Source organism: Paroedura picta, chromosome 8 (genome assembly GCF_049243985.1).
Source record: "Paroedura picta isolate Pp20150507F chromosome 8, Ppicta_v3.0, whole genome shotgun sequence".
NCBI classification, from domain to species: Eukaryota; Metazoa; Chordata; class Lepidosauria; order Squamata; family Gekkonidae; genus Paroedura; species Paroedura picta.
Window position 1 is genome coordinate 49268829 of NC_135376.1, and position 21923 is coordinate 49290751.

A 21923-nucleotide genomic window follows, 5' to 3' on the forward strand; every position below is an offset into this window, starting at 1 on the left:
TAAAAATAAAAATAAAAACACACGTTGCAACAAATATGGTTTGATTCCTTGATTCCTTGCTTCTTCCTAACGTAGAGACCCATCTAGCTGGCAGCTGGCCTATGAGCTGCTGATTCATTGTTGCCACGCTCCCCCGAGTGACTCCCCCCCATGCACAGGCACAATTTTTGGCCGAAAATAAAGGGAACTTGCAAACGGGGCTGTGTTGTGCTTGGTGACTTGAGGCGAGCTTTAAAGCAGCTCTGTGGAGGGACTACAGCCGGAGAAGCCTCTCTGGGTGAATGAAAGCTCACCAGTTCGTTGCTCTCCACTCACTCTGAGAAAAAAAAATGGTGATCACTTCACCGGAAGGTCAGATGAGAGAGCCAGTGGGAGGGACTTTGCTGAAACTGCAATAATGCTAATGCACAGGTCTTTTTCGCTAGTGTTGCAGATTGCTTGCAAGAGTGTAGCGCTTTCCAGAGGGTGAATCCACCTTTTGGGATTTCCCTGGAAGTGCTACAACGAAGCGCTTTTAGCGGGACTGTTTCAAGAGTGTGGCAGATTGTGTACGACGTCGTGCATAACTGCATATTAGTAGCGATTACAATTTGCCACACTCCTGCTACATTAAACTTGTGCGGAATGGACCATGAAATTCCTAAAACACTGCAAACATGGTAACCAGAAATGAAGTAACTGTATCACACACACACAATTTTCTCCCATTGTGAGAGTAGGCAGCACAGATAGGAGAGAAGTCTATTTAAAGGGACCTTTATATCATATACTAGCTTCAAAGCCCATTCTTAAGAACGGGCCTTGAAAGGACCCCCTTTCCTGGCCCCTGGCCAGGCAGCTTAAGGAGGCTTTGGGCTGCAGGTGGAGCCAGATCAAGTAGGGAAGGCGGGGGCTGGGCAGCTCGTTATCAGGACCAGGACAGAGCTCCTTAGGAGGTGGTCAGCAGCCTGGGAGGCCCTTGTGAGCAGGCCCAGCCTAGCAGGCCAAGAGCCCTTGTTAGCAAACCCTCCACCATGACCCTTTGTCCAGGCCCTCTCCCCTTACCTGCTGCTGGCTCCAGGCACTGAGGTATCTGAGAGCAAAGAGGCTAGAGTCCAGGGACAGAGGGCGGGAGCTGTAGGGGCATGGCCAAACAGGGCAAAGCTGGCTGCACCCTCATTGGCCCTATTCTAACTTGGACAGCCGAACACGTCCCATGCCCTAGGCTGTTTCATAAATATATAGAGGAACAACAATGGATAAGGAACATATAACATTTGGTTATCTAATGTAGATCAACACATGCATATCATTTTACAGACTTATTCATAAAGAGAAAAAAGAACTGTACATTTTTAAAAAACCTATTATCTTTCAAGTTTCAGAGCACTGCACTTTTGGGTTGGAGATAACATGTTATACTACTTTGACTATATTTCAAGTAATGATATATTTGAGTCTGTTTGCAAGCCTGAGTTAAAAGTCTACTGAAAGCAAATTACATTTCCAGGTCAAATCCCTGCGGTCAAACCCCTCTACAATAATTGTATGATCTTGGCAATAAATGTTATCATTATCACTACTAAAAGGTACCTATGTATAAATTAGACTAAGATAAATCTCCCACCCACCATTCTTCTATTTAAAAAAATAGTCCTTTGGCATTCACTTGAGCATAAAATTGAATTAAAGTCACCTGTCTTCATGTCCTTCTATATGCTTCAGAAATAATGGTATTCTGCCAAGTATGTTTACTGGCAAGATTCTAGTCAGAAATGGAAAATTGAGACCATCAGAGTATTGTTCTAAAACATAGCAATTTTTTTGTTCTCTCAACTTTAGTCCTAGATATTCTTACATGGAAATAACTTGGACTGAACAATGATAGGGTATGTCCAAGTACATATATAGGAATTAAACCATTTGGTAGACTGGGGGAAATAAACCAAATCTGAGACAAAGCAGATGGAAAGAAATATTCAGTTAGTCCTCCACAAATCCCACAATACCTCATAGGAACCCATTCAAGGATGCCACAGTAAAGATGGCAAAGTAAATTATTCCTATTTGAGATCTTTCATGGTTCTATAATGAAGCTTCTGTATTTAGACATAATTATGTGAGCTTCATGTCACTATTAAACCATCTGATTCATTTTCTCCAAAGGCATGGTATTGGATACCTCTAAGCATACAAAAGATTATTGTCACAAACTTTATTCCTTTTGTTCTAGGATTTCATTTAGGCATAAAGCCATTGATTCATGAGTTATTTCTCTCAAGGCTGAAAATTGTAAACCAATTAGGGGAAATCAAACCTAAGACTTTAACAGGGTCCAATTCCATAGTTGTCTCCTTTTTTAAAAATATATTTTTTAGTTTTATATAGAAAGAACAAGGAAAAATATCTTTGATTACGATTTTACAATATCATCCCTCCCTCTACTCCCCAAAGTCCCCATTTGCTTGAAGTTTTGCATTGCTGAATACTGTAGATGTCTGTTGCCTGTAAATATAAAAACAAAGCCACAACAAAAAAATCCCACTTTAACATAACAATTCCAGCACTTACAGTCAACAGGTGTTATAAAAATTACCCTTAGAACTGAACCAAGGCATATAATTAATCTAGAAAATCAGCTGGTTCCTGCACTTGTTAATCACAGAATCACAGAGTTAGAAGGGGCCATACTGGCCATCTAGTCCAACCCCCTGCTCAAAGCAGGATCAGCCCTAAGCATCCTAAAGCATCCAAGAAAAGTGTGTATTCAACCTTTGCTTGAAGACTGCCAGTGAGGGGGAGCTCACCACCTCCTTAGGTAGCCTATTCCACTGCTGAACTACTCTGACTGTGAAATACTTTTTCCTGATATCTAGTATATATCGTTGTACTTGTAGTTTAAACCCATTACTGCATGTCCTCTCCTCTGCAGCCAATGGAAACATCATCCTGCCCTCCTCCAAGTTACAACCTTTAAAATACTTAAAGAGGGCTATCATGTCCCCTCTCAACTCCTTTTCTCCAGGCTGAACATTCCCAAGTCCCTCAACCTATCTTCACTCTCCTCTGTACCCTTTCAATTTTATCTACGTCCTTCTTGAAATGAGGCCTCCAGAACTGCACACAGTACTCCAGGTGTGGTCTGACCAGTGCCGCATACAATAGGATTATGACATCTTGTGATTTTGATGTGATGCCCCTGTTGATACAGCCCAAAATGGCATTCGCCTTTTTTACCGCTGCATCACACTGCCTGCTCATGTTTAGTTTACAATCCACAAGTACCCCAAGGTCTCGGTCACACACAGTGTTACCTAGAAGCGTATCCCCCATCCAGTAGGCATGCTTTTCATTTTTTTGACCCAGATGCAGAACTTTACACTTATTAAATTGTGTCTTGTTCTCATTTGCCCGTTTTTCCATTGTGTTCAGATCTCATCGAACTCTGTCTCTATCTTCCGGAGTATTTGCCAGTCCTCCCAATTTGGTGTCATCTGCAAACTTGATGAGTAGTCCCTCCACCCCCTCATCTAATTCATTAATAAATATGTTAAAAAGTCCCGGGCCAAGCACCGAGACCTCCCTCCAGTCTGATGAAATACCATTGACAACAACTCTTTGAGTGCGGTTCTCTAACCAATTTCCTATCCACCTATCTGAAAATCCAGATTGCAGTCCTTCAATTTATCCATCAGAACATCATGGGGAACCTTATCAAAAGCTTTACTAAAATCCGAGTCAACGACATCAACTGAATTTCCACGATCCAGCAAACCTGTTACTTGGTCAAAAAAGGAAACCAGGTTGGTCTGACAGGACCTGTTGGAAACAAATCCATGCTGACTTCCTTGGATCACCAAATTGTCCTCCAGATGTTTGCAGATCGCTCCCTTTAATATCTGCTCCATTATCTTCCCCACAACAGAGGTCAGATTCACTGGTCTGTAGTTTCCCGGGTCATCCTTCCTCCCTTTTTTGAAGATCGGAATAACATTTGCTCTCTTCCAGTCCTCCGGGACATCTCCAATCCTTAAAGAGGTCCCGAAGATGATGGACAAGGGTTCTGCAAGTTCTCCGGAACATTCTTGGAGCACTCTTGGGTGCATTTCATCCGGCCCAGGGGCTTTGAACTCATCCAGTGCAGCAAAATGCCTCTCAACAACCTCTCTATCCATGTCAACCTGCCACCCAGACACTATCCTTTGACTACTGCCATCTCTAGATGTGCCAAAACCCTTTGACCTGTGGGAAAAAACAGATGTAAAATAGGCGCTAAGCCTTTCTCCTTTCTCTGCATCTTCCGTTAGAATTTGTCCATCCGCACCCAATAGTAGGCCTATTGCCTCCTTTACTTTACGTTTGCTCCTCACATAACTGAAAAATCTTTTGTTGTTATAGTGGGCTTCCCTGGCCCATCTTAGCTCACTCTCAGCTTTTGCCTTTCTGATGATTGATCTACAGTGCCTAGTAACCTGCAGGTACTCTTCTTTAGAGCCCTGTCCTTCCCTTCATTTCCTGAACATTTTCCTTTTCTTTCTTAGTTCCTCTTGAAGTTCTCTGTTCATCCAAATAGGCTTCTTTAGAGCTCCTGCAGTGTTTTTGTCTTTCTGGGATAGTAATTGATTGAGCATGCAATAGCTCTTGTTTGAGTAGCGCCCACCCTTCACATGCTCCCTTCCCTTCCAGCATTCTCGTCCATGGTATGACACTCATCATGTCTCTGAGTTTATTAAAGTTTGCCCTACGAATATCCAACAACAACATATTTTAAGGACTTAACATTAAGCATTTCTTATAAAACAATATGAACTTTAATCTAGTATTTATAAAAAGAAAATAAAAAAGGAAAAACCTTTTCTAAGAAGGGAAAAAAAGAAGCCCGCTTTATCATAACATTTGCAGCTCTTAAATTCTTCAATTCAAATAGTTTTAAAATCTTTGCAGTTACTGTAAGTATTAATGCCATCCATACAGAAACAGAATATAGAAAAAATGTCACCCCCCCCCCTTGCCTCCTCCCAATCTTCTTAAGGAGGTCTCAATTCGAGGCTTAGGAAATGAAGTTGTCCCCCTTTCCACAGAATATCTACCAATGATATCTACCAATATCTACCAATCTACCAATGATTCTTGAAACAGTTGCACCTCCTGATCTCCAATCTGGGGTGTGTTAGAACCATTTTTTTCCTGGGAAGCTCTTTTAGAATAGCTACTTTCAGGACAAACCAATGTGTCTTTTGGCTGATTCTTTTGTTCTTCTACTTTGAGATAAGTCTTTTCAGTAAAGGTAACCTCATCTGGGGAAACAGAGCTAACAGCACGTAAGACCAAACGCTTTTCGGCCCTACTGGATCTTCCTCAGTGGTCAGAATTGTAATAATACACTCTATATAAAATGTCTAAACTCATTATAAAGTGTAGCTGAATGGTTGAATTGGATCCTGGAAAATAATGAAAAATATCAGAATGAGCATGATTAAAAAGGAGAGTCTAATATGTAAATCATTCAAACATGAGTGGTGACTTACTGAATGATTTACATATTAGACTCTCCTTTTTAATCATTCTCATGATTATAAAATAAAATAAAATAAAATGTTCTCTTCAATATTGGAATCTGGCAGCAACCAAATCCAAAACATTCCTGTTGTGTTTTCTGGCAGTGGGGTATGAACAGTGAAAGGGGGGGGGCATGTGATGATCCCTCGGGGAGGGAGGTATATAAATAAAATAATATATAAATAAATAAATGAAGCAGCCCTTAGCTTAACACAGTCCGTGCTCTGTGTTTTAAATCTTTATTGAGAACACACAACCATCAGGGTCCATTTACCATGGCCAGTCTATCAGAAATCTACCCTAGCCTAGAGACCATTATACAAAGAATCCTGAAAAGAGATCTAAATAAATGTTTTATTGTTGTGGCTTGTCTCCATAGCTACACAGAAGTGTATTAAAAAAAAAACAATGCCGGGACTCAGAGCGGGAGATGGAAGTTTGAATTCCCAAAAGCATCACTGTGAAGGGACTGGTGGCTTGCATTGATTAACAACCCAGGGAGCGGGGGGAAGGGGGGAATTAAGGTTGGCCATGCTTCCTGCTTCTCTGCCAGCTCATCAGGAGGCAAAAAGCCACAAAAAGATAGCGAGATAATGCAGGAGAGGTTTCCCATCAGGTAGCATATAAATACACAGTTTACTATTGTGTATTTGCAAGCAGGAGGTGGCACACATTTTACACGTCCATACAGAATCGGCCAAAGCGTCTTAACTATCTGTTTTTCTTCATCTGAAGGTAAGGTAAACAGGAAGTCTCCAATTGAGCAAATCAGGAATTTCCTGATCTAAATATGGTAACTCTTCCAATGATCCCTGTAGGATATTCGTCATAAGCGCTGTTCCCTCATGCACACTATATTCCAACAGTTTCAGCTCACATTCGCTATCCACAAGTTGACAGCCAAATAACTCTCAAAGTTCCCAATACCTACTACTAAAGCATGCTGCATCTGAACCTGAAGGACTGCCTCTTCCCTTATGCCTCTCAGAGGAGTCTACAGTCTGGCACAGCGGTCCGCAACCTTCCAGCTGCTATGGACCACTGCGCCGGAGTGGGGGGAGAGGGCGGCCCGGGGCCCTATGCACACGCGGAAGCCCCAGCGCTTCCGTGCATGCGCGTTTGAACCGCCACCATGCCGGCGGCCATGTCTCCCTCTCCCGCCCCCCCGGGCTGCAAGCAAATCGGCCGCCAAAGCGGCCAATTAGCTGGCAGACCGGCAAGCTTCTCTTTCCCCCCTCCCGAAACAAGAAGCTTGCCGGGCCACAAGCTAATCGGCCACTTTGACGGCCAATTTGCTCGTGACCTGGCGAGCTTCTCGCTTTGGGGGGGGCGGGAAGAGGGAGCCGTGGGTTGGGGACCACTGATCTAGTATACAAGCCCTGCTCAAGATCTCCAGCCTCAGAGAAATCAAACTGGCCTCAACCACAGACAGGCCCTTTTCATCCCTGGCACCAGTCTAGTAGAATGCTCTTCCAGGCAAGATCAGGGCCCTGCAGGATTTAAAACAGTTGTTCCACTGGGCTATGGTTGAGGCCTACAAAATACCACCTATAGCTGGTCTCCATACAAACACACAAACTATACAGTTATGCCATAAAATGAACAACTGTAGCACTTTACCCCCTTCCCCCATACGCAAATAGAAATGATGCTCCTAGGATTTTAAGTGTTTTATTGTTAAATTTTAAAATTCAGCCACTGAGGCCAGCTTTCAAGGAAACAATTTTTTTCCTGGAGGTCTCTATAGTGTGGAGATCAGTTGTAATTCTGGGAGATCTCCAGACCCTTCTTGGAGGTTGGCAGCTGTAATGTTCCAGAATTTGCCTAGTCCAGTGGTCCCCAACCCCCGGTCCGGGGACCGGTACCGGTCCGTGGATCAGTCGGTAGCGGGCCGCAGCTCCTTCTCATTCTCCTCCCTGGCTGCTGCCTCAGGGGCTGCCCTGCCACTCTGCCACTGGTTCACCTTTGGTGCTTTCCAGCGGCCGCCATGGCTAGGGCTCCCCCTTGGCGTGGCACCGTGCAGCTGCTGCTGGCAAGGCCCCCCAGTGGGCGGCGGGAAGTCAGGGGCACCGGCAGGAAAGCAAGTGGAGCAGGGGCTCAGCTGGTGGTAGCGACGTCCTTCGGCAAAAGACTACCCCCCCCCCCGGGCCTCAGCAAAATTGTCAAGCGTTGACCGGTCCCCGGTGATAAAAAGATTGGGGACCACTGGTCTAGTCCATAACTGAGTCTTCTTAGAGTTATTAGTCATATCCACCCTAAGTGATGTGCTTAAAGTCCTATTTAATTGAGTGGCAGAGCTTTTAAATGTTTCAACATTGGACAAATCCTGGTCATTGTAGGCAATACTGAAAAGACAGACTTCATGCCTCATACCAGTGTTGGCTCCTACATATCTGGATAAGTAAGCTAAAGAAAGCCTCGTCCCATAACCAACAACATGAGGTCAATTACCTGTGGATCATTTCTCAAAGTCAGTTGGCGAGTTCAAGCTAAAAGACCCAGTATTTCCACAAAGAATTACAGGTTTATCTTCTTGACTCAGTCCCAGATTGGTTCTTCCCAAGCTTGTGAATAATCTTTCATTTATTTTTGTCACCAAAGAGTTCTCCTTGAAAACATACATATTCTCAATATATTATGGTGACTGTATATTTTAAATAGCTGACTGGGTAGCATAGTGGAAAATATCACCAAAGATGGATCATGACACTAGGAGAATTATGGAAACCATTTGGTTTAGTTTTGGAGCATGAAGTTTCTCTGGTAGGAAAAGATTTTTTTTTTAATCTAGTTTCAGTTTGTCTTGGCTTCTCACAACTGAATGCTTTCTTGCTATAGGATTTTGTTTTGTATTGATAGGGAACATATGAGGGATTCTGTGAGCACATGGTATAGGAGAGTGTGACCCTATTGTGAAGAAAGTTCAAAGAAAAATAGTTTGGAATGTTATTTTGGGTTTGATGGTACTATGGCTTCTATATTCACTGTTGTAATTTTTTTTCACTTTTCCTCCAAAGAGGCAAGACCATTAATTTTGATGAAAGTTTCTGTAATGCCACAGCATATGCAATTGCAACACAGACTGGTGGAACTGAAATACATGGAGAAACTCTGAATGCATTTCATATCCAGTCACTGTTTCTTCCACACTGACACTTTTTTGTTTAACTCACAATAAGGCCACCTTTTTACTGGGTTGTATCCTTTCCTTCCTTCTGATAAGTGAGATACCTTCCAATGGATGAAGACTCCTTCCAGCACAGGAAGGTTTCTTGCCTTGAACTCCTCCAATGGAAAGCCTGATCCGCCAATGAAAGATTCATCATTTGCCAAAAGCAAATCTAGTTCAGTGTCCTGTGTCTCCACTATGTGCTGAGGTATTAACCATAGCAGGAAAAAAAACACCATCCTGGAATATTCTTATGGCTGATTTACCACTTTATGACTGTAGTATAAACAGGCGCCTGGCAGAAATGAATGAACCATTACAGATCAATCACTACAGGAGGAGTGTTCAAATCAATCCAAATGCAATATGTTTATGTGCAATGAGTGTACAGCATGCTTATACCGTCTGTTAGTGTACAGGTAAAATTCTTGCACTACAAAAATACAATAGCCTCTGACATCCTCTTCAATACAGCAAACATAAGCTGACCTAGTATACAAATGTGGACATTCCCATTATTAAGGAAATCAGAGTTCAGCTCTTACGCTGGAGAATGAGTAAGATTTATAGAACTGCAAGTGTAAATTCCCAGACTGCAAAAGATCAGTGATTCCAAACAGAATGTTCTTGCACCAATGAATAAAGTTGTGTCATTGTTCTATTATTTGCCTTGCCTTTTCAATAACAACTACAAAAGGATCTCATTACACCATCTTATCACCAAACTACCTCATAATAAAAGCTTCTCTTCTGAACTCAGTTTCTTGACCTGAATATTTAGACAAATAACTACATACATCTTTTGAGAGACAGCATTTGTGGGGATCACTCTCTTTGGCTGTATACATTAGAAAGCAGGGGTAAGAAAAATAATGCTACCATTCCTAGTCTTTGCTGCATTTGCTTTGATGCTTTCCACTTGGAAATTGTTTAGTATAACAGATCTTTTGGAGAATCAGGATGCATGCCCATATCTACCAATCTATTTCCAAACTTAATATAGCATGATATATTTAAGATTAATGAGAATGTGTGCATCAGACATGTGCCTATATTAATGATACAGACATGTGTGTTTGCAAACAAACAGCACTTAGTTAAACACATATATTGTTTGTTCTTCTAACAGTTATTCACACATTTTGATTATCTTCTTACCTATTAAAAAGCAGGAGGCCTTCATTTTATTTTATTGAGGAGATTTATACCTTGCCTTTCCAAGTTGGCTATTTAGATATTTCTATAGACATATTTGCAAACTTAAATGGACTTCGGGGAATGGTAGAGGACAGGAAGGCCTGGAGGATCATTGTCCATGGGGTCGCGATGGGTCGGACACGACTTCGCACATAACAAAACAAATAGACATATTTATGATGCCAATCTCTTTTGACACCTAAATTAAAATATATAGGAAGATATTGTATTATCATTTCTTTCTTACTTCAGGGACATCACAGGGTTTCTCCAATAAATAGCAGAACATTTTGTAGCACTGTAGAATTTCCCATTGGTAGATAACCTTTTTTCCACAGGTAGATAACCTACTTTGAAAGTTATTATCATTCAGAGACATTAGATTTTAAAAGTGTTCTTTTAAAAGAACACTTCAGCTCGCTGTCTAATTCACCCTTTAGTTTCAAACATTTTCAAACAAGTGTAAGATGAATTTAACCTCAATTTGTCATGCTAATACAATCTAAGGATCATATGCATATTTAGTCAGAAAGAAGTCTCTCTGGGTTCAATGGGGCTTACTTCCAAGTAAGTATGGCTAGAATAGCAGCCTCCTATCCCTAGCACAAAAACTGGAAAATAAATCTTGGTCATTTCCAGGCATCTTCAAATATCCTGTAGCCCCCACATTTCTCATGGTTCTTCAGAGAATATAGTTCTGGTCCCAGGCCTTTTGCCTGTCAGGTACAAAAGTTCCACTTCTTCTACAGAGACATGGATTTACCTCACTGTAGGTCTGCATGAGGTGCTAATGTCCTTATGTGAGAGAATGTTTCCTCATGCTTCTCTTCCTGGAAATGCCTATCTTCTACGGAAAGCCAGGATGTCCTTTAAGCTGTTGTTCCAGTCTCAGATATCCTTCTTTGCCACATTTTGCCTTTCTGTGGCAAAGGGAGGTGATCCTTTTTTTGTTTTGGAGAAGCACAGTTGGGTGTTTTGGCCACCTCTCCATCTGAATACGACCTATCCAAAATATATTGATATCCTTACATGGGTACTCTCTGGACTATGCCTCAAGTGTCACCTTTTGGTTACCACAGGGCTAGTCCTGTTCTCCTGGCAAGGCCTTCATAGGAAAGTCCCACATGCCCCATTAAAACTGTCCATGGAGATTTCTTCTATGTACAACAATCATTTCCTAAATTATGGTTTTACCTCCATGATATGTAAACTGCCTTCTACTGAACAAGATTACAGCACAAGATGAGATTCAGAAGAACTGTGAGCCATTACTTGACTTAACTGCTCCATATCTGAAAACAGCATGAGAACGTTTTCCAATAATCAAGAAAGCAGACTGTAAACTGATGGTACAGAAAACCACATAATGGGTTGGATGTGTTCATAGAGGTTCATTTTTCTGATGGAAGAAGCCTTTTCCTAACAAAAAGGTGTTTCTGTCATGGAAAAGGCTTTTACATTAAACAAAGTTTCTTTCCATAGCAAGAAAGATGCTCTGTGAGAATCCATATGCCAAAGATCCTTACTCTGTGGGAATATGGAGCAGTTAGATGGATTAGATAGGGAAGACGGATAGGGTAGACAGACCATCCCCTCTAAATAACACTAAATCACCCCAGTTCCACTCTCACATGCACAACTACTTTATAATAGGTAAGGAGTAGGAATCCAAGCTGTGCCATAACTAACTGTGCTAGCTCCAGGAAAAGTATTCAGATACACCAAATTACTATTTGACAAAATGCAATTGTTGTGTTCTCTACAGAAAGCCTAAAAGTTGGTTTCATTTCCAGGTATTCTAAATGTCTCTGCAATATGCCTATTTCAGAACTGACTTGAAGTACAAAGCAATTCCCAGTTATATAAGAAACTACTGATATAAGAGATTAACAGTGCAATCATATAGCGAGTTATCCCAACCTAATGCCATTGAATTCAATGGGCTTAGTGTAATTCTGTACTGAATCACTCCAGTTTATCAATTAAAAATTGCTCAATTTACTCTGCAGCACCAACAGTAGGGTACTAATATCCCTCTGCTACAGGTGCAGGAATACATATGAACTTTCCCTCTGTCTCCTCGTCATTTTCTTTAACAGAATCTGAATGTAAGTAAAAGAGAAATACCAGCCAATGTTACAGATTATACCAAGATTGTCCCACCACCATGGAAAATCTTGCTCCATTTATTCCTTATGTCTATCAAATAAGGATTTTGACATACATTAATTTAATAAATATGGTTTGCATTCTGTAAGCATTTTTATATGTGCTAGGTCCAATAGGGAAAACTACAATGCAGATTTGACTCAGCTATGGGAAGTCGCATCGGAACTTCACAAGGCTACATTCCACGTATTCTCTAGCTAGTGTTGCATTTACCAAATTTCAACATTTATGTTAGTGTGGAGGCACCTTAACCATTTTGTAGATATTTTAATATCTTCTACTTTGAAGAAGAAATGTACAAATGTGTCACTTCCAATTGATTGTTTTTTTTAAGTAATCTGATTCTGTTGGTTCTACCTGTAGCAAATTTCAGCTTTCCAGATAGTATGATAGCATCTTAAACATAGGAGGAAATATAACCTATATATCCTCCTATGTTTAAGATGCTATCATACTACGAGGAAGCACAAATGTACCATTTCCAGTTTTGTCCAGTAATTAGGGTACTAGTGGATTGAATGCACACAAAATGTCCGGGTTCCAGTGTAAGTAAGTTAATCAGTTCCCCAAATTAACCTACTCTATTTAAGTATGTGTCCCCTGTAGTTAAGGTAATGTGCTTCCAGTAAACAAGCCATATGATGCTCCCTATGGAAAGTGCACAAGGCAGAAGGATTGTACCATGAATTTGATGCCATTTAGGGTGAGGGGTGAGTGCTATATAATTTGTTGCACAGCATCTCTATAACACAAAAGTAGAAGCATGGATAACTGAGTTTAAGAGAACAAAATTTAAGAGAATGAAGTGAAGAAGTGTGCATGTACACAAAAGCTTATCTCTTGAATAAAACTTGTTGGTCTTAAAGGTGCTGCTGGGCTCTAACTTTGCTCTGCTGCTTCAGACCAACATGACTACCCATCAAAATTTTAGAGAATCCCTTCTGTTAACTTCCAATAGCTGTTCTGTTCTGTTAACTTCCAATAGCTGTTCTGAATCTTGTGCATGCTCTATTGTGCATCTTGTGCATTTCTACCTGTTATATGCATCTTGTGCATTTCTACCTTTTATATAATACAAAGGAACCCTACATTCCAGTTGTTGTTACTTCATTCCCTCCCCCCATTAGCAATGAAGAGCACTGAAGGATTACAGTTTGTCTAAGTTCCTGGCTGAGTTAGTTATGATAAAACCATTGATATCCCTTAGTGAAATCCTAAGCAGAGTTGTAACCTTTTAAGTCCAAACAAGTCAATGGGTTCAGGTGGGTATAACTGGATTGGATTCCGGTCTACTCACACTCCTCTTAGGACTGTACTGTTGAGAACACCTGTAGGAGTTTAAGACAACTGCATACAAAGATGGTGGTTCTACCCAAATTGGCAGTTGGTGGACTGGAATCCAGAGTGACCCCTTTCTTTGCCACGCTCCTCTAACCTTCAGACTAGAATGTAAAGACTCAGGGATCTACATTGCTACCTGTATCGGACAAAAGGAGCATTGACTCTCAAATGCTGATGCCCTAAAAATCTTGTTGGTTTCCGAAGTGTTACTGTTCTCAATCTGGAAGGATGGGTTTGGTACCCCACTCCTCCACATGCAGCCAGCTGGGTGACTTTGGGCTAGTCACAGTCCTTGCAGAGCAGTTCCATTAGAGCTTTCTCAGCCCCACCTACCTCACAGGGTTTCTGTTGTGAGGAGAGAAAAGGAAAGGTTTTTGTAAGGCACTTTGGCTCAAATCTAGCTGGGGTGGAGCTGTCGCCCAAATTACATGGATCCAAATGAGATACGAAGAAGTGCTGATATTCTCTGAAAGGGCTTGTTATTGGCTTCCCTCCAAATGAAAGGGGTTTCCTCAGATGCAATAGCAAGCAGCTGTCACAATAGGATCCGAGTGACTATTAGGTATCCATGGCTGTAGTTTCTTTTCCCCTTGAGGGTTTCCTTCTCCCCCTTCGTTTTCTTCCTCCCCAGGGCTTTCCTTCATTCCTTTTTAGTCCCATTCTGCAATTCTTTTACAAAGCAAGCAAGGAAGGAATGTGTTTAGCTCCACTTACTGCAGCATACATTTTCCTCACCACCCCATCTCAAAATTCCCCACAGGCTCAAAAAAGTGGAGGACCCATGCTCCCAACAGCCTTTTTATTTATCATTCCTGAAACAACAGAAACATCTGGTCAAGATGCCACCTTGTACTTTCCAAACCACTGATACCTCATAAAGTCCTAAAGCAGCCTTCCTTCAGTCAATGAGGATGACTCAGCATATTCTGTCCATGTATTGATCCCATAAACGTCACAATGATGGGTAGTTGGCAAGATTTTTTGGAAAACACAACTTGAAAACGCACAGTAATTCACAATTCCCTTCTTACAGTTCTATTACTATGACCTGAACAATGCAACACTCAACTCATCTGGTATAGTCCTATATTGATTTTAAAGACAAGCAATCTTCAATTGATATGGTCTGAAGACATTTCTCCACTTACATGGAATGAAAGGCTTCCAATAAAGGTAACTTGGAATGTAGCCTTTTATTATCTACATCATAGTGATGGCTAAAATTAGACATTGTTTTAATTTTAAAACTTTATTGGAGCTCTTCTATACTACAACCTCAGAATGTCTAATTAACGCTTTCAAAGTTGAAAGCTATTGCTAGGGAAAATAAATCCTTGCAACAGCAGTGACAAACTTGTTCAATCCGTTTTAAAAGTCTAGAGTTCAAACTGAAAGACTGTTTTTAATGGAACCATATCAAAGATCTGAGAGGCAAAATTGGATAGAAAGGGGAAAGGTCCTAAAAATTTGCAAGACGGAGAATAGTGCCTACATTATTGGATTAAAAACTTCCTGAAAAGCCTTTAAAATTATAGCCCAGTCAATGAAAGCTGAATCCTGTAGATCAGTTTAGGACAGCCACATGGATACTAAATGCATGCACTGATTTATGTTCATAAATCCAAAAGTACTATCAAGATTAAATCACCAAACCCTCTAAATTTTTAAGAATAGCTTAAACGTATTAATCAAAATAAACCATCTGTCCTACATAAAAGAAACAGCCCTATGTTTTTGGCATCTCTTATATATTTTTTTATTTTTCTTTCTAACTTTTCATCAGAAAAAAAACCCTAGCTTTCAGGGATCTGCATTAAACATAGCTCCACTTTGCATTGTGCTACTTCTGCAAAATCTAAGTGCCTGTTTAATACTTAGACAGGACTGGGAATGAAAGTTTAATTTATCTGGATGAATCTTCAGCATGCAACAAAAAACACCTAGGAAGGCTTAAATTACCTCATTCTTCAAAGGATATTTAGAATCAAAAACGGATTGGGTTGCTGCAGAAAGGGGGAGGGAGGCTCATTCTAACACCACATCAAAAGAACAACAGGTGAATAGAAACCCTTATTCTGAAATTGAAGTTTCATTTTTATACAAATGGACACTTCACTGCCCCCAGGGAAAGTACAGGGGCAAAGTAGAGCAGTCTCCACTGCAAATTTGAGCTCTTTTCATGTGCTTGCAGAACAGGGAAAGGAAGGCTTGAAGGGAGATTCTAAAACTGGCATGCCTTTGATCAAAACTGAACCTTGATTGCTCATGACACAATCTATTAAATTAAAACGAGGAGAGTACCTGACAGAGTAGACACTGAGAGACACTTTCTACTGCAGTGTCCCACTCAAGAAAGACAGCTCTTTAAATTTTTCAAAACCAGTCAGTAGTACAGGGTTCCTTGATGACAGAAGGAATGAAAAATTGTTCATGTCCTTAGAAGCAAGGAGGGGAAAGGCAGAACCATGCAACATTGTGCCTATGTAAATATATGTCATGGCATCAACAACGGGAAGGCAGGGGTGAAACTGATGGGGGGAGGGAGTTGTGAGTAGATATCTGGCCTCAGAAAGAGCTTCTCTTCCTGGAAAACAGCCTCATGAAGTCCATCACTCTTGTTGTTCAGGTTAACATTTCTGTTACTGGTTTTGCCTGTAAAGCCTTTCAGGACTGAAGATTTCCACACTTCTCTTTCTTATTGAAACGAAAACCAATGTTTTTCTCTCACATAATTTAGGCCCATTTCTCCCCAGACTAAGTTAGGCACCCCTTCCCCACCTTCAGTACACAAAGACAAGTTTTGTGCCATGTTTAAACGCACTGAGATGCAATTCAAGGGAGCGCCAAGTGGAGCAGGAAACTTTCTGCTCCGGAGAAGAGGCCACACGGAAGCAGTTCAAGCCCCACGACAAGCCCCAGACCCCGCCAGGGCCGGGCGACAATGAATGAACAGCCAAGCTGGCCGAAGCGCGCGGGGGGGGGGGGGGGATGGCGCTTGGCTGGCTCGTGCTTTCTGGACTGGGCTGTAGCCAAACATCAGCGCTTGGTGCCCGGCTGCGCCGCTGCCTCCTCCCGCCCCGACTCTCCGGACCCCGGCGCCGCCGCCGCCGCGCTACGATTGGATTCCGGTCTACTCACGCTGCTGTTGTGGCCGGACCAGTGCACCATGGCTTGGTTATGCGCCGAATCCCCGGTGAGGGCAAAGGTCGTGCTAGTCAATTTCAGCTCCTCCAGCCGAAAGCGCGTGGCTTTCCCGGGCAGCTGCTCCGCCGGCGCCCGCTCCCGGCCCTCCAGGCGCGGCTCTCGTTCAGCAGCGGCTCCTCGGGGCTTCCGACCCACCTTGCTCTTTCTTAGCCAGCCGAGGGGGGCCGAGCGGGCTGCCCGGGGGGCCTCGGAGTTTCCCCGGGAGCGCCGCTCTTTATCCCCGGGGGACTTGGAGCGGCGGGGCTCAGCACCATCCGAGGGCAACAGTCGGAGGCTGATCGGAGCCTCGGGGGGCTCGCCGGACGGTTTCTTGGAGCCTGCCAGCGGTTCCGGGCTGGCATCTTTCTCCCCAGCGGGAGTAGAAGCGGCGAGGGTTCGATCCCCAGCATCCACCGCCTCCTCCCCACGACCGGGCAGCCTCTCACCGCTTTCCTGCACAGGTAACCTCCGTGCCTCCTCGCCTTCTCGTCCTGCCCTCAAATGCATTAATAATCCTGGCAGCGGCGGCGGCGGCGGATGCTGCTCTTGTAGCTGCACCTGCCAGTGGCACGATCTGCAAGTGATTTCTGCGCCGGCGAAGCCAAAAGTAAGGATCAAAAGCCATGTCCAGGCGGCTAGCAGAGCAATTTGCCAGCCTGGGTACCAGCCAGTAACTTTTCCCATTGCTCCTAACGCTGATGAGGAAGACGGAGCGAGTGTGTGTGCGAGCGAGGCAAAAAATGGGAGGAGAGTTGCGGGGCTGCAGATGGGGTGGTTTCTCAGCCAGAAGAAGAAGAGCGCGATAACTCCATAGAAGTTTCAGACAGAGTCGTATTTGATGCAGTCCGCGGGGAAGAGAAAAACTGCTTTCTTCCCTTTCTTTCGGGTCCCCCCCCCTCCCCCTAAAGCTGGCGTCGCTGATCGGGCTTTTGATGGAAGGGAAAGCCACAACCACACGGGGGAGGAGCTGGAAGCAGAGAGCGAGCCAGAGCGCGCGCAAGCAAGCCGTGGTTGACGATTTTGCTTTTGTGGAAGTCACAAAACCGCCTCGCTCTCCGCCGCCCCTCCCCCGGCCTCCTCGCCAATCGCTGGGATTTTCTCGTGAAGAGCTTGAAAGCGCGGGCGGTCCGTTCACTTCCAGGCACCCGCGGCAACTTTTTAAATTCTCCCCACCGTCTGAAGCACCAGGCTCCTATCGCTGCGCCACCCGTGGCCTTATCTCCCGGGGGAGGGGACAGGAAGGTTCCCCCCAAAAGCATGCTGGAGAAAACGGATTACAAAACAAAGCAGAGCCAAACAAACAAAACACGCGCACCCAGCCTTCTGATCCCACTATGTTCAACTAATTCTGTTTAGGATTTCCAGCAGGCCTAGAGGAAAATGCCCGGTCCCTCAAAGGAAGCTTAATGCGTGGGAATGGGCAATGAAAAAAATTAAAGGGGCAGAACATGTCCCCTGGCTGCTGGCAACCCTATTTGCTCCATGTGGGTGAAAAATCATAAAAACACTTTCCTGACATAATGCTCTATTAAATTAAGCAATTTGCATATGTGTTTGCCAGCTTAGCCTTGCTGTGTGCTTCATAGTGTTAAAGAGGGGCTAGAAATTGGGGGGGGGGCACTGTCAGTGCAGGGCTCCAATGTTTCAGAATGTGATGCAGTGCCAACACCAGCATTAAGTCATCCTAACAAGTATAACATATGGTGTGCAAGATGACTGGTAGGCATACATTCCTCTGCACACCCATCTGGTAGTAAGACCCATCAAAAGCTGCGGTAAGTAAAACAGAGATTCTGCACAGCTGTGGTGCGAAGCATTTCCCCCTACATTTTGTTCTGTAAAAATCACTCACTTTGAGGTAAACCTAACTGGTATAGCCCAGAATTCTAAGTACAACAAGCTTGATATTTCTTCATGAGAGTAACTCCTCCTACCCCCCCCCCCAGGGCACCCACAACCTTCAAGGAGCACCTTTGGTGCATTCAAACCTGGGATGCCGGTTGCCAGCCTTGCTGTAGAACTCTGCAACTTGAATAGAAGCTGTCATACAGAACTGAGATAAATAAATCACTCAAATATTGCCAAGATATGCTTGGATTAAAACTGTCAAGAATGGAAATATGGTTTTGGGGGATAGAAAGGTGGCAAGAGAAATTCTTATTTTTTAATGAGTTTGCCCTCTAGCTCAAAATGACAAGTAATATATAGTACTACAGCCCCACTTGGAACATTTTACTTTCCCCCTTCTGCATTGGTTTCCCCCTTGTCAAATATTCTACAGTGTTCCTAAGCACCTGAGGGTCTGTATTTAGTTCCCTTCTCCCTATGCCACATTAGGATTTTGAAATGCAAGTACTCATCAATGAGACACACACATGCTGATATATCCAGGAGTTCTATGCATAACAAGGTGGCGTGAAATGTTAACATCAGCGAAATCATCACAATCACAAGTCTTTATAAATGAATGTGCAGCATTTTTGCATGTGACACCCAAAACTATTCCACATATAATGTACATACTACTTTCTCTTGAGGCAACTACCTGCATCTGTTTTATTCTCTATGTAAATACTAGATTCTTGCTGAGGACCAGGGTTATCAACCCTTAAGTTGGGGAATTCCTGGAGGTTTGGAGTGGAGGCTGGAGAGGACAAAGTAGAAGGGACCTCAGGGCGTACAATGTAGAAAAAGTAGAAGGGACCTCAGGGGGTACAATGTAATAGCTGTTTTTCCTCCAGGAGGACTGATCTCTAGAGCCTGGGTGTCAGGTGTCATCCTGGGAGAGCTCTAGTCTCCCCATCCCACCCAGGTGGTTGGCAGCCTTAATGAAAACCCATGTTGTTAAGGTGTGGTCAGGAGCAGTTGGATCACTAGCATCCCTACAGTGCAGAGCCAAAGGCCGGGGTATACTTTAAACAATCGAATAGGTGTAATGGAGGTAAGATATATACAAGATTCAGGAGCCTTCTATTATGAGATAGAACATTTAATGATTTTAGGATTATATCCTTTTCAGGTATTGAAGTACCAATTTACTTACAAGTGAGAGGTAGAGAATAGCTGTATTTATATATATTATAATTTATTTCAATGTTGAAAGGTACTAATTTGGAGCGTTTATGTTTAGGATAAGGTGACCAGATTGTCCCACTTTTGGAGGTACATCTGGGGGCACCTGGAAAATTGTACTTATGTTGCAGTTTAAAAATATATATATTACAATACTATTTTTGCATTCTATGCGTTCTATAAAACCTTTTGCTGCTCCATATAGACCAAATTTTAATCAAGACCCCCCCCCCCGGTCAATGGTGTCCCACCTTACCAATGTTAAAATATGGTCACCTTAGTTTAGGAACAACCACTGAGGAAAATTACCCTTTGAAAACAGAAACCGTTCTGGTTGGATCCTACAATAAAACAGAAAGAAGAGACTTTTTACTTTACTTTTCTTTATTCTGTATAAATTTTGAAAATATTGGTAGTAGCCTTGGGATACGTTTTTCTCTCTTTTTGCATCAAATGTAACAGCATATATCAAATGCTCCTTCTTTATCCATAAGCTGTAAAGTAGCCTTGAAGGTGTATTCTCACATGACACTGAAAAAGCCCTAGGAGGCTTCCTTTTGCACTTTGTGACATAAATGAATGTCCTTGATGTGATACTGGAAGTGGAAGAAAGGGGTTACAAAATATAATATACATTCTGATCAATATAGATTTTGTAAAGGCCTATGGCTATATACTCCTGGCAAATAGATGGGGAAGAAATGGAGATAGTGACAGATTTTATTTTCCTGGGCTCCAAGATCACTGCAGATGGGGACTGCAGCAAAGAAATTAAAAGACGCTTGCTCCTAGGGAGGAAAGCTATGGCAAATCTAGACAGCATCCTAAAAAGCAGAGACATCACCCTACCAACAAAAGTGCGTTTAGTCAAGGCTATGGTATTCCCAGTTGCAATGTATGGCTGCGAAAGTTGGACCATAAGGAAGGCCGAGCGTCAAAGAATTGAGGCTTTTGAACTCTGGTGCTGGAGAAGACTCTTGCGAGTCCCTTGGACTGCAAGGCGAACAAACCGGTCAGTCCTAGAGGAGATCAGCCCTGACTGCTCTTTAGAAGGCCAGATCCTGAAGATGAAACTCAAATACTTTGGCCACCTCATGAGAAGGAAGGACTCCCTGGAGAAGAGCCTAATGCTGGGAGTGATCGAGGGCAAAAGAAGAAGGGGACGACAGAGAATGAGGTGGATGGATGGAGTCACTGAAGCAGTAGGTGCAAACTTAAAAGGACTCCAGGGAATGGTAGAGGACAGGAAGGCCTGGAGGATCATTGTCCATGGGGTCGCGATGGGTCGGACACGACTTCGCACATAACAACAATGGCTATATACAAATAAATGTATCACTATCTATCTAGATGTATATGTTAGCAATGTAGTTTGGCTTCCTAGCAATTTCCCTATCACATAAAATGGGATGTATTCCTAAACTTGCCACTTTTGTGGACTCCTGTACCTTTAAGAGCTATATATTACACGCTGAATCTTTTTTTCAAAAAAAAGAAGCAATGTTACATTTATGCCTGTTATGTGGTTGTTAAAAGGACAAGCCCATAAAACTGTGGTAATCTTATGCACAATTTATGCCTTAAGAAGGCTATGTACTTATTTTGGAAAAGATATCATCACTGCTTATATTTGTGTATAGCCATGTACTTGTTTTGGCTTCCCCAAATAATCTGGAGAAGTCATTTGATAAGTGGAGAAACACACAACCGGCTTACAGCTCCCAGAGATCCTTACAGTATATATATTAAAAAGTTTACAAATTGTAGTCTTGATACATCATCTGCCTCAAACAGGACTCTTGGGAGGTGGCATAAGAAAAGACTGTAAGCATGTATTTCTTTGTCCTCACCAATCAGTTTTAAGCTCCCTTCACTATTTTAGTTTGTCCCTATATCCTGACATAGGGCTTATGTAGTTTCCCCATTGCTGGTGTGGCTGCTGATATACCATAGCTGCAATGGTGCTTCCAGATGGAAGTTTTCCCAACAGTTTTCCTGCCCCAGTCCCCCAGCATGGCAATCCTCTCTCCTCTGGACTGCTAGGGCTTTTCTTTCCTTTTTAAATGAGCAACTGAGTATTGTTACAGCAATAGAATATATGTAATTGGTTCTGTGAATTCTCACCTTTTGTTTAAGTAAATTTCTAGCTTCTTTCATGGCAGAGATAGGCCTTTCTTCCTATATCGCTGTAACACAAGGAGCTTAGAGACTTAATTTTTTTTTAATGAAAGCTGTGAATTCAGAGAATCTGTCA

At 42.7% G+C, this 21923-nt stretch overlaps 1 protein-coding gene across 5 annotated transcripts in view; it reads right to left on the reverse strand.

Moving 5' to 3' along the window:
- LOC143843502 (VPS10 domain-containing receptor SorCS1-like) overlaps positions 1–17634 on the reverse strand; it is a 507191-nt gene extending 489557 nt beyond the window's left edge. For 4 of the 5 annotated variants that reach the window (XM_077349668.1, XM_077349665.1, XM_077349666.1 and 1 more), the window contains exon 1: positions 16553–17633. In XM_077349668.1, coding sequence (XP_077205783.1) covers positions 16553–17281 — 729 coding nt within the window. In that variant the 5' untranslated portion in view covers positions 17282–17633. Of the gene's footprint in view, positions 1–16552 lie in introns of all 5 variants that reach the window. The other variant, XM_077349667.1, reaches the window with a different exon arrangement.
- Between the last annotated feature and the right edge of the window lie 4289 nt (positions 17635–21923).